Source organism: Trichosurus vulpecula, chromosome 1 (genome assembly GCF_011100635.1).
Source record: "Trichosurus vulpecula isolate mTriVul1 chromosome 1, mTriVul1.pri, whole genome shotgun sequence".
NCBI classification, from domain to species: Eukaryota; Metazoa; Chordata; class Mammalia; order Diprotodontia; family Phalangeridae; genus Trichosurus; species Trichosurus vulpecula.
Window position 1 is genome coordinate 281,712,281 of NC_050573.1, and position 13,949 is coordinate 281,726,229.

The 13,949-nt window shown below is 40.0% G+C and overlaps 1 protein-coding gene across 1 annotated transcript in view; it reads right to left on the reverse strand.

The window, feature by feature from the left end:
* Positions 1-11,912, reverse strand: part of PDE7A (phosphodiesterase 7A) — a 153,307-nt gene extending 141,395 nt beyond the window's left edge. Inside the window, exon 1 of the mRNA XM_036742304.1 lies at positions 11,559-11,912. Within this exon, the coding sequence (XP_036598199.1) occupies positions 11,559-11,696 (138 nt within the window). The 5' untranslated portion in view covers positions 11,697-11,912. The remainder of the gene's footprint in view (positions 1-11,558) is intronic.
* Positions 11,913-13,949: the final 2,037 nt, after the last annotated feature.

The following is a 13,949-nucleotide window of genomic DNA, read 5'->3' on the forward strand; positions in this document are numbered from 1 at the left end:
AAGGAGAGAATAGAATAAACAGGGGGCGAGATAGGATGGAGGGAAATATAGTTAGTCTTTCACAACATGACTATTATGGAAGTGTTGGGCATGACTACATATGTACAACCTCTTCTGAATCGCTTGCCTTCTCAATGAGGATGGGTGGGGTGGGAGGAAGAGAGAAAATTTGGAACTCAAAAGTTTTAAAAACAAATGTCAAAAATAGTTTTTACATGCAACTGGGAAATAAGATACACAGGCAATGGGGTATAGAAATTTTATCTTGCCCTACAGGAAGACAGAAGGGGAATGGGGGTGATAGAAGGGAGGGAGAGCAAATGGGGGGAAGGGATAATCAGAATGTATGCCTTGGAGTATGGGGATGGGAGAGATGGGGAGAAAATTTGGAACTCAAAAATCTTGTGAAGTGAATGTTGAAAATTAAAAATAAATTAATTAATTAAAATAATTTTAAAAAAAGAAAACTTGAATTTGTTCTAACTTGATTGATTAGGGACCAGTATGAACATAATGCAATTTTTTTTGCTTACTATGCTAGATTTCATTTTGAGAGAGAACAAAAATGCAGAAAACTGCATTACTTCACAATAATTTACAGGCTACAATCCTTCTGAAACCCCCTTCTACCACAAATTCACTTTAGGTCTTTTTAGAGGTAAAGTACCATTTTTATATCTTTTGGTGCAGTAGGAACTGTGAGCAGAGGAGCTGGTCTTCACACCTTCCTCCTTCCCCCCACTCCCAACCATGGCCCCAGCCCCTAATGCTAACCCAGGCCCCCAATGCTAACCCAAGCCCCCTCGGATACCAGAGACTCAGGCCAATTACCACTATGTATTATAGTATTTATGCATTTCTTCACATGGCTATTTACCATGTACAAAATTGTATTACCATTTTTATTAAGTCCTTATCTTTTGTGTGTGTCACCAACGAAAGTTTTTGAGTGTTGTCTCAACTCTGTTTTCCACATAAGTCCTATAGTTTATATTTCTTGATTTTGCACAGCATAGCGAGTTTAATATCCCATTACAGTAAAACTGACAGTATTTGACAAAAATTGTGAGGAAAACTAGAAAAAAGTTTGGCAAATAAGCTCCAAATGGGTGGAGGGATAGACATAAAGGGTAGCATCACAAATTACGGAAGAAAGAAATTATCTGTCAGAGCTATAGACAGGGGAAGAATTTATGATCAAAAGAAAAAGAATCACAGTAAGACAGAAAATTCTGATGACATAAAATTTCAGTTTTTGCACAAAACCGATGTAGCTAAAATTAGAAAAGCTGGAAAGTGGGGGAAAAATCTTTGTAATGAGTTTCTCTGATAAAGATATCGTTTCTAAAATATATAGGGCCCGGAGTCAAATTTATAAAAATAAGAGTCGTTCTCCAACTGATACATGGTCAAAGGAAATGAAAAGGAAGTTTTCAAAGAAATTTAAGCTATTAATATTTTAATAAAAATGCTCTAAATCACTAATAAATGCAAATAAATCAACTCTGAGGTTCTACCTTACACCCATCAGATTGGCAAAGCAGACAGAAATAGAAAAAGGCAAATGCTGGAGGAGCTAATGGGAAAACAGGTACATTAATGCACTGTTGGTAGAGGCTGTGAACTAATCCAGCCAATTAGGAAAGCAATTTGAAACTATATCCTAAATGCTATTAAACAATGGCCCTTTGTCCCAGTGATACCAACAGTAAGTTTACATCCCAATGAAATTAAAGACCCATACGTGCAAAAATATTTATAGCAATTTTTTTTGTGGTGGCAAAGAACAGGGAATGGCATAATGAGCTATGGTATGTAAATATGATAGAATATGATTGTTCTGTAAGACATAGGAGAAGGGAATAAATCTTAATTTAGTACCTACTGTGCGCTAGGCACTGTGATAATTGCTTTGTAAATATTATCTCATGTGAAATGATGAAGGGTATGGTTCAGAGAAACCTGGGAAGACTTGTAGAAACAGATGCGGAGTGAAGTAAGAAGGACCAGGAGAATAATTTGTACAAAAATAATTTTGTAAAGATATGTTACTTTGAAAGAGTTAGGAACTCTGGTCAACACAAACCAACCACAACTGCAGAGGATTCATGATAAAGCATGTTACTTACCTCTTGATAGAGATGTGATAGACTCAGAATGCAGATTGAGCCGTATTTTTTTTTGTACATGGTCAATGCGAGATTTTGTTTTGCTTGACTATACATGTTTGTAATAGGAGTTTTATTTTGCTTGCTTTCTCAATATGTGCAAGGGGGTGGAGGTAGAAAAGGTGGTTATTAATTTAAAAAATAAAAATGTGGGTCTTTGTTTCAGAGAGAAACATGAACTTTGTAATTTGCCAAAGCCAATTTAGCTTGGCTAAATTAAATCTCCCTCTACCCCACTCCTGGAATGCCCCCTACGATTTACTTTTTAAATTTTGTATCTTTTGTTTCTTCCATCAAATTTTTCTATATATAGCCTCCTTGAATTAACCAGCTTCCTTGTAACAAAGATTTTAAAAAATAATTCAGCAAAACTAACACATCACCCATATTTGACAGTATATGCAACATTCTACACCCATAGAACCCCCTTTTCCCCATCTCTGCAACGAATGAAGAGAGAATCAACCAACAACTATTTATTAAGCACCTAATATATGCCAGGCACTTAGGATACAAATACAATTAATAAAACAATTAGGTGCTTAAGATACAAAAATAATTAAACCCTCACTTGCAAAGAGTTTCCATTCTAACAGGAGAGACAATTAAGTGTGTATACCTAAGCACAGAGAGAGAAAAGGTGGGTGGAGGAGCAGAAGGAGATGACTGAATCGACTTTGGCAAACTGTAAAGATCAATGAACTCAAACTTTTCTCTAAAACAAAGACCCATATTTTAATTTTATTTTTTGTTATTTGTTGGGGTCTTTTTTTTTGGAGGGGGAGAGGAGGCAATGGGGTTAAGTGACTTGCCAGGGTCACACATCTAGTGTCTGAGGCCACATTTGAACTCAGGTCCTCCTGAATCCAGGAGCCAGTTCTATATTCACTGTTCCACCTAGCTACACCCATTTTTAATTTTTTTAATTAAATTTTATTATTTTTTAAACAAACATCCACCTTCTTCTCCTCCATATCTCTCCACACACTGAGAAAGTAAGAAAAAATAAAACCCCTATTACAAACATATATAGTCAAAACAAATTCCTGCATTGGCCATAACCAAAACTATGTCTCAATCTGCAACTGAGTCCATCACATCTCTATCAAGAGGTGGCTAGCACTGTTTCATCAAGGGTGCTCTGGAACTGTGGTTGGTCATTGTGTTGATGAGAGAGAGAAAAGTTGTACACAAAAGTGGGTATTTTTATACACATACACCAAATATAAAGAAATACAGAACAATGAGAATACAAAGTAGAATACAGGAGGATGGACATTTGCATTTGAAGGAGTCAAGAAATCCTCACTTAGAAGGTAATATACAAAGTGAATCTTGAACTGCATCTTGAAAGAAGACAGGGGTTCTATGAGGTAGAAGGGAGGAAGGAATACATCCCAGGTACAGGGAATAGTCAACACAAAGGCACAGAAAAGGCACATGAAATGTTATATATAAGGATAAGAAAGACTAGTTTGGCTAGATCACAGAGCTGGAGGTGGGGTAGGGGTGTAATACAAAATGAGGTTAGAAAGCAATATTTTTTAAACTATTCCCTTGGCCTAAGATTGACCATTATGATTTACAGGGTTTAATTTCATTTTATTGTTTTGTTTACAAGGTTTCTTACTGTGCATATTGTTTTCCTGGTGCCATTTATTTTACTCAGCATCAGTTCATAAAAGTCTTCCCACATTTCTCTGAATTATTCATATTCATCATTTCTTATGGTACAGTAATATTCATATAGTATTATTTGCTTAACTGTTCCTCAAATTCATTGATACATACTTTGTTTTCAATTCTTTGCTATGATAAAAAGTCTAGCTGTTGAATAGGCAACCAATTTGTGAGAAATGCCTAATGCACTAAGAGGAGAAGTGACTTGCCCAAGGTCACAGAATAACTACCAAGTGTAAGAAACAGGAACTAATTGAACAGTAGGTCTTCCTCAATCCAAGCCTGGGCCTAATCAAATAGCTGATGATCTATAAGCATGCAAAAAAATACTAGGTACACTCTGCTATTTAAAGAAATATTGTGACTTAAAAGAACTTCAAAATAATCTTTTTGTGAAGTTCAAATTGCTTTTTAAAGACAATAATCACCCCAATACCTCCAGTAAAGTCCCTCTTCAATGCCTCATTGTGATGTGGATCATCCAAGTGTTCTAAGGCTGTGCCAGTAGACTGAAAGCTTTGGCCAAGTCCTATAAACCTATCAAAGTTTTGAGCATACCCTGGCAAGTTTATTATCTGAGGACTTGTACAATTAGCTAAGAACCTGGCTGACTGCAAAGTGATACATTCTGATTCAATTAAAACTCTCAAAGAAAGACCAGCTACCAACTAAGACCAGTTACCTCAAATGCCAGAGCGTGCCCACCAATAATACCATGAATCCAAACCTTTCAGTACTAATCATACTATAAATTTACACATTTTATATGAGTTCATTCTTTTCTAATAAAAATAGCTTAGAATTAGATATTGTTTCAAGATTTACTGAAGACTCTTCCTTAAGGACAGTACTATTTTAACTATTCCTTCTACTCCAAACCTCTGTTGTCTAAGTCTTTTACTGACTTCAGAAGACCAAGGAAAATCCCCACCACCAGATGGAAGCAGGGAGCAACAATCAGGCAGATAGGACCCAGTAAAACTGAAATTAAGAGCAGTACACCAGGTTCACAATTATGAGAGAACAGCCAGGTTCTATATAAATCCAATTAACAGGGACCATCTAGAGACAAGGAGGAAAAAAATAAAATTTAAAAACAACTTTGCTTTGACAGATGTAAGCCTCCCCAATCTGTTTTATTTCATTTAAATCCTAAAACTTTTATTTATACTCAAGTTCAAATTTTTATGTCAGAAGTTTTTAGATAAAAAGATATCACTAAACATGTACATACCTTTTTTGAAAAGCATTTTTGGGAAAACTGCATAAGAAAAAGTAAAATCTTTAACCTTATATAAAATAATAAAAATTCAAATTTTCTCATCTAGGTCAGGTCATTCAAGTTTAAGTACTGTATCACAAAATATCCCAAATCAATGGGGAATTTCTAAAAGTAAAAACCAGTAGCTTCTGTTGTTTCTCATTTTATTGTATATCTAATATTCTAGACCTTTATCAAATAATAGGTTTGAAATTGATCATCTTTCATTTATGTCTGATCTTAAACTGATCTTCACTAATGTTTCTCCAATACAGATAATGCTCTAACTCTTGGTTTTAGAAAGATACTATTTATCATATTAAGGAAAAATCCAGTTATTCTTATGCTTTTTTCATATTTAATAATGGAATGTTGTATTTTGGTAAAGGCTTTTCTAACAACTATTGCAAGGATCAAGTGATAACACTTTTTTTAAAATTTATGTGGTTCATTTTGTTTACAGGATTCCTACTGTTAAACTATAAACTATAAACACTTTCTAGTCAGTAAATTATCTTTAGAATACACTGCTGTAGCATTTTGGCTAATATTGTATTTCTGAATAGCAGGAGTTCTTAATCTTTATTTTTTTTTTGGTGTCATGGATCCCTCTGGCAGCCTCATGAAGCCTACAGAACCCTTATCTGAGTAATATATAAAGGCACACCTGGAGCGGGCAATCCAAACAATATTAATACATTCCAATTTCAGGCATCAACACACCATTTAAATGCATAACGTAAAATGCATGGGAATACAAAGGAAACCAATTATATTGACATAGTTATATAAAATAACTAAGTACACAGACCACAGGTTGAGAACCCCTGGAATATAGTTTTCTTTGTTTTATCTCTCCCTGAACAGCAGAAGACTTGGGAAGTGATCAAGAAGCAAATAAAGTAGCCTTTGATAAATCCAAGACACTGCTACATCACTGCAACTACAAGTCTATTGGATAAGGTGTTGAGACTTGGGAGTCGGGAAGGCCAGGGTTCAAATCCCAATTCTGACACAGTTCCTTCATCTGTAATAGAGGTATCACCTCTGGTACTTACCCTCACTGACCAGTTATAAAGCTCCAATAAGATTGATAACAAATGCAAATTACTTTGCAAACTTTTAAGTGTTTTGAACAATGTCAGTTAATTGTTATCAGTGGCTGAGCACACAAAGTTAAAACTAGATTTACTCACACCTTAGAGAAACTTTCAGATATGTCATCTCTATACCATACTGCTTCACACAGAAAAGTCACCTCTGGTAATTTCCTGCAAGCCATAGGTGGCTAACTCTGGCTTAATAGTTTTATCTCTCTAGGGCTCTTGAAGTTTTAAAAGGGATAGCAGGAGAGGGCAATCCAAGTAATATATTAACATAGTAATTTCAGGCATCAGCAACTTCACTGAATAATGAAGAGCGTGAGTTTTGGGTTGGTTTTTGTTTTGGGGGTGGGTGGTGGGTGCTGTGGTTCCTTCCTGGAAAACCTTAAATCATAACCACAGAGGCTGTTTAAAACATCCTCTTTTTTGGACAGGACCTGTGATTTCATTGGTGGATACCAGTGAGGAAATGCTCTCTACCAATGTAGCAGGACACTTGCTTTCCAATTTGAAGTCTTAACAGAGTTTACATGGAGAACAGCACCATTAAATGACTCCTCACAGTCACATAGCCAATGTGTCAGAGGAGGCATTTTAATCTAGATCTTCTGTCATTGTAAGAAAGGGGTTGGGAGAGGGACTCTACCACTATGCCCAGCAGCATCTAACTCAAACTAATAAATTAAAAAAGATACCACACAACCAGAGCTATACTTCAAACTAGCTGAAAATCTATTTTACTACTCTTTAACGTGTATCGGAAAGAAAACTAAAGGCACGCTCAGAAGCAGTGACTGAAAAACTGTTTGAATTTGAATTAAGATTTAAGGAATTTCTACATATGATCCAAAAAGTGAAGAACAAGGGTCCTGAGAAGAAACATGTCCCTGTTTGCACACATGCACGCAAGACAGGAAGAGTCCTCACTTTCATCTCCTTATAATTCAGCATGATTCTAGAGGCAAACAGTCTCTTCCTAATGGTACCCTAGAGCAAAAAAAGAAAAAAATAATGGACAACCACAGAAGAAGGAATGACTATTCAAACTCTGGTATACAAGGGGCAGGTAGGTGGCACAGTAGACAGAACATCAGCCCTAGAGTCAGGAGGACCTGAGTTTAACCCAGCCTCAGACACTTGACACTTAATAGCTGTGACCCTGGGCAAGTCACTTAACCATGATTGCTTCAATCCCCCCCCCCAAAAAAGACAAAAAAAAACCCGAACAACAAAAAAATCCTGTGGTATATAAATGGGATGGATTATTATTACACCCCAAAAACAACAGATAAAGAGTAATTTGGGGAAACCCAGGAAGACTTACGTATACAGATAGGGTGTGAAATAAGCAGAACCAGAAAAAACAAAACAGCACAACAACTATAATAGTTAAGATGAAAAGAATACTCTAATCACTGAGAATCCACTTCATTTTAATGACCAATTTTGATCTCAGGTGATGAAACACACTCTCCTCCCTTCAACATGGAGATCTGGAATGTCCCATAAACTTAAAGATATGGATGCTCTCTATACCTGCTTAACTCCCTCTCTTTGAGGGAGAGCATATGCAGAAATGACTAATATGTAAACAGAAAACATCACTAAAAGAGATGGAGGGAGGAGGAGGAGGAGGAATGGCAGACAAACTCAAAGCTCAAAACAGAATTTTCAGGTTCCTCTATAGGAAGTATATAAGCCAAATCTGAAGATTTACAATAAATTTTACTGAAAGAAAAACTGAATGTAAACTTAATGATTGTACAATTCAAATTCATTGTAACTTTCAACTTTCCAACTCATTAAATAACTAAACCAAAAAGTTATACAATGTTCCCAAAGTTGTACTTGATGAATGGGATAATACTAAATAATAATAATAAAAGTTTAAGACATTACCTGGTAATGCTGAACTTATGAATCAGACAATAGCATTACGTTAAAATTTCCTATAGACTAAAATTTTTACCATAAGTAAAATTTAATTTCTGATTCTACCAAGAAAATTTAAACTCACCAAGAAAAATTATTTCCTACTCCAATGCAAATATTCTTCAAACCCACTACTCCTGTAAATGTTTATCTAATAATCAAATATATGCTTCTTTCATTTATTTCATAAGACTCTACTTAGCTTCAAACTAATTATTTGAAAAAAAAGTAGCATATTATGTGATAACAAAAACCGAATACAGTTTAAATGTCATGTATCCGATATATCTGAGGAAGTATTCCACACAAACGAATTTTCCAGATCATGTGGGATGAGCCAGAAGACAATCTTTGCCAATTACCTGTGTGACCTCTGGCAGATCACTTAACTTCTCTAGGCCTCAGTTTCTTAACCTGTAAAATGAGGGGGCTGGACTAGATAACATTCAAAGTCAACAAACTGAAAATCCCTCCTCATGCACAATGAATAAAATTTAAAACATCTTGGCCATTTTATATCAAAATCTTTCAAAAATATTGCACACTTTTCTAACTTACAGCACAGTGCCCCTAACAACCTTTTCTTGTTGACTCTGGGTCATCATTATCAAACTGAGTCATCATTATGACCATCTATTACTATGTTTTAACAGAGTGAGAAATGTCGTCCTATTTAAGTTTCCCTTCTCTCTCCCAGCCACTGTTTCAAAAAGCTGAAAATGACAAATAAGCAATGGATTTGAGGTACCTTAATTTTGACACTGTTGCAATATTTTGAGGTTGATGTCTAACAATGACACCATTAACATGATTAAAATGATAAAATAGCTGCTAATGAATAGGATAACATTTCAAATTTTGTGCAATAGGAACATGCTAATTATAAAAATTTATGTTGGTTCAAAAAGTTACATTTATAAACACTTCAAAAGTGCAACCAAATCTAAACAGAAATTATGTCTACAGTTTATTAATACTATGGATAAGTAGAAAAATAACTTTTTAGCAACCATCTTTTCGTTCTCCAGAGCTCTGAACAAGAGCAGAGAATTATTCATTTCCTTCTTGCATTATTAGCCCTTGCAAAGATTTTTTGTTGCACTTGGACATAAAGAAAATATAATCTACAGATATCATCAGTATATACTTCCTCATAATATGAAGCGTTAGCAGTGACAAGGCACTGTCCTCCTATTCCTTTCAATCCCACTCCTCTCCCTCAAAAGACAGCAAAAAATGTATTAGTACTCAGTAACTCAGTAAACACTGAGCAAAGAACTAACCAAGGAAAAGTAGTTGTTTTAGTTAGGAGAGTTTATATCTAGATTTACAAAAGTCCCAAACTGCTCCTTTCAAGGTTAGAAAGACTTCTAGCTTTTGAGGTCAGTAGACCATATTTCCATCATGTTTACTATCTGCTTCTTGTTTGCCACCATCATGCTTTTAAAATTCCATTATGCTTTTAAAATTCCACTATGCTTTTAAAATGAATACTAGGAAATGAATTAAGAAGTAGTGGGACTTAAAATTGGTCTCTCTGGATTAATTAAAACATCAGGTAAAAACCTCTGAGATCACTTTTACTTACTTCAATCCCTTTGGGATTTCCCTTCTCATACCTTGTCTTCATAAGGAACACAAATGATTTTACCCTCTTATAGTGATTATTTTCTTGATTTTATCTTGAAATGAAAATCAGTTTTTAAAGTCAACATGTGCCTGCTGGTTTGTGAAAGCAAAATATTATTTTAGAAGAAGCAGGGAAAAGTAACAGACTTCTAATAGCTATATATTTTAGTGGCATGTTAAATTCAACACTTTGCAACTTGGGAACTTTAAGGAAGTCAAGAAGAACAAGACATTGACTTTCAGCAGCTATTTCTGAATAAGAATAGCTGATATTCACATAACACTTTAAGCTTTTACACATCTTAACTCCCTCCCAATAACCCTGTGAAGTATAACCATCATCATCCCGATTTTACAAATGTGGAAACAGACTCTGAGCAGTGATAGTTTGTCAAGTACACTCCAGTACTACACCACAACTGACTCTTTAATGAAATGGTTTATGAAAAGTGACATTTATTGCTACAGTAACTTCCACTCAGTCCTTATTAGCACAGTACCATCCTATGACGAACAGGATTAGGAGTTAGGAACTTAAGTACTTTCTCTGTGCAGGTATTTCAACGAAACCATTCATTTATTAATTCAAGAAATTTCTACTGACCACCTGAGATGAGCAAAGAGTTACAAAGGCTTAATCTCTCCCCTCAAAGGAGCTTACTATGAATGTAGGGAGTAAAGACACATACACTTTTTTTTAAGGGGGGCAAGGGGAGACAGAGAGAAGGAGAAGACAGGCTTGATCACAAAACATAAACAACCAAACTAACTGTCGAAGTGACCATTAGACCACTGCTAACTAAATTCTCAATGACTGGCACTGGAGCATTCACTGAACACAACTCTGTTCTGTTTGAAGTCTCATCAGTTGCTCTTATCTTCTAAAAGAGAAGTTTTAAAGCAAAAAGCGGGAACTGCCCTTAAAATTCCTGGTCATATCTACATACATATATATACACACATATATAGACACACACATATACATAAATATAATTTTTTAAACCTAAGCTTCATTTTTTTTTTCTTTGCAAACTAGGTACAAAGAAGTTGAAGGGGCAAAAGGAGCGGAGAGAAAATGAGGAAGCTTTGTCCAGGGTTGATTTTTTTTTTTTTAGGTAAAAAAAGGAAACAGTGTAAAGTGACACAGTACAAGGGCCCATCCCACTTAAAAGGGGAGAAGATTAATTTCATAACTTCGAGTGTGGGGAGAAAACCTAGGCGGAGGGGTACACCAGGGGGATGAATGGGGAAGGGTCGAGAGATAACGAGACAGGTGTTCTTTGTGGCTGTTATCTAGGGGGCAAGAACTTCTGGGGACCGAGGGAAGACCAGAGGGTCAACACCAGGGGGCTTTATCTAGTAGGCTGAAAATAGTGGGGAAGAGGAAGAAATTGAGGTACGTATTTGGGGGGGAAACTGGGATGTGGGGTGGCAGGCGTGTATGTATGTGTATGTTGGTATGGGAGAAGGCAAGCGTGTGTTTGCGGTTGGGGTGAAGTGGGGTTTGGGGGAAAATGGGGTGTGTATGTGGTTGGGGAGGAGGCGCGCGCGCGTGTGTGTGTGTGTGTCTCTGTAGCTGGGGGAAATGGGGAGGTTGGGGGAGGCAGGCAGCTGCGGGCCACCCCTGCGGATGGAGGGGGCCAGGACAGCACCAACAGGCTGGTTTTGGGGGGTGGGGCGGTCAGAGAAGGGGAGCTCCCCAAACAATGAAGGGGGCGGAGGCCGGGGCCGGCGCGGGACGGCGGGCGGGGAAGGGTCGTCCGGCGCGCTGGCAGCGGCGGTTACCTGCGAGAGCTGCCGGGGGTTGGGGCAGCCGAAGAGCGCCGAGCTGGAGCTGAAGCTGATGGCTCCTCGGCGGCTGAGGACGTGCTGAGGGACCGGCCTGTCCAGAGGCAGCACCGGCAGCTGGTAACATACTTCCATTGAATACAGCCGCTCTGCTCCCCGGCAGGGCCCCGGACCGCCGCAACCCCGCAGCCGCCGGGCGGGGGGGACCCGGGCAGCGCCGGAGAGGATGAGGAGGTGAAGGCGGCGGTGGAGGCGCGGACCCCGGCAAGGAAAGCCGCACTCACGCCTCCCCGGGACGGGGACCGGCCCTGCCTCCCCCTTCCCCTCCCTGCCACCCACCCCAGCCCCACCGCCCCCTTCTTCCCCCGCCCTGGAAGACGCGGCGGCGGCGACTGTTAGCGACGCGCGCCCCGCTATTGTCAGGAGGGAAGGGGGGAGTGGAGCTGAGAGCGACCGGCAAAGTCCGGGGGAGGTGCCCCGGGGTCCTCGGATGGCCGGGGAGAAAAAAAACCGGGGTAGGCAGGGTCTTTAAAAGAGAGGGGGCGAGCTTAGCACAGGGGGAGCGAAGAGACCGTTGCTGCCGGCGGCGAGACCCAGGGGCGTGCGAGGCTCCGGGACAGGCGACTGGCTTTCTCCGCAGCCGCCGCCGCCGCCGCCGCCGCCGCCGCCGCCGTCCTCCTCCTCCTCCTCCTCCTCCCCCCCTCCTCTCTTGCCTTCCCCTCCCCCTCGTCCTGACTTCACTCCGCCGCCAACGCGAGCCCGGCGTAATTCACACTTTGCAGCTCCAGACCCTGCGCCAACCACGGCCGCCGCTGCCGCTGTGACGTCACGACGCTGCGCCGGCGCGCGCAGTTGGATCGCGCTGCCGTCGCCCCTCTCGGGGGAGGCTGACGAACGGGCTCGGGGTAGTTAACGAACGTCTCCTCCCTCTGACTCTCAACCCTTTGGCCATCCCTTGCAACTACATTCCAAGCAGACGTCCCCCTCCCTAGGATCCTTTCCATTCTCCTTTCGCGCTCACGCGCCAGAGCTCCAAAGCGCGTGCGCTCTGTATTCCCACACCCTGGGGATATTCCCCTGGTGACCCCCGCCGTCCCCCGCGCTCTTCTTAGGGGCGTAGGGTGCGCCGTGCCCTAGGACACTGGACTAGCTCCCCGAGTCCGTCTTCCCCTTTTTTCCCTCCAGGCACAGAAGTCCAAGCTAACGTTGAAACCCACCCTGACTTCCAGCCCTGGCCATTGGGTCAAGGCTTCCCTCCGGTCCACAAGCCCTTTATCCTTTCATCTCCCCTAAGAACCAGTGCGCCAAGTGACGTCAACAGGCCATCATACTAGTGACGTCACTCTCTGCCAGCTATACTAGCAGGTGAAATCCATTGAAACACCTGGTGCTGGGGAAATGGCAAAGGGAAACTGAGGCACAAGGCCTGCGATAGGGGCTCCAGGAGGAGGGGGAGAAGAAGTAGAAAACTGGTGGGAGAAATAAGGGATGAAAAAGGGCCAGGGAGTAAAGGAATTAGATAGGGTAGGATAAAGGAAAAGGCGAATCGAAGCGGCTGCTGCCGCCTCCCTCTCAAGGATTTTGCATTCCTTTGGGTATTTGACATATATTTTATATGTTATTTCATTGTTGCTCACGTTTTTCCTGAAAATTCTTAACTCCATCCCTCTGTTTCCCCCATAGGCTCATCTGCATCAGACTAGGCAAGTTTTTCCCACATTGGCAGGACTGCTGATACAGCTCTGCTTTAACTGCACCCGCCCTCCACTCCTTTATTTCTGATATGCACCTGGCTCACTGCCAAGCACCGCTGCACATTCAGTAGATTCATAAATGGAGAATGAAAGAAGGTTCTAAAGTGATCTAAACAATTCCAGGTTATATTAAAAAATTTTCATAATTGAGTTTACAAAGACTTAAGTACCTATTGTGTGCAAAACACTTAGCCACTAGGGAGGATACAAAGCATAATAAGATAGAATTCTTGCCCTTTTGGAGAGCAAAAAGGGGGTGAGTGACACAAGCCCATGGAACCAGCATATACAATAACATTAAAAAAAGTTAAGGAGATAAAGAGTAAAAGTGTAAGAAGTGGCTGAGTTGGACTTTAAAAAATCATAGAGGGGCAGCTAGGTGGCGCAGTGAGTAGAGCACCCGCCCTGGGGTGAGGAGGACCTGAGTTCAAATGCAGCCTCAGACACTTGACACATGTACTATCTGTGCGACCTTGGGCAAGTCACTTAACCCCAATTGCCCTGCCAAAAAACAGACAAAAAAAAATCATAGAATTTCTAATGACGAGATAGTCACTGTATGATGTCAGGGAACATTTAAGTGTGACATACAGGTAAAACATACCTGACATCATCTAAGTAGTTCAGCTCTATT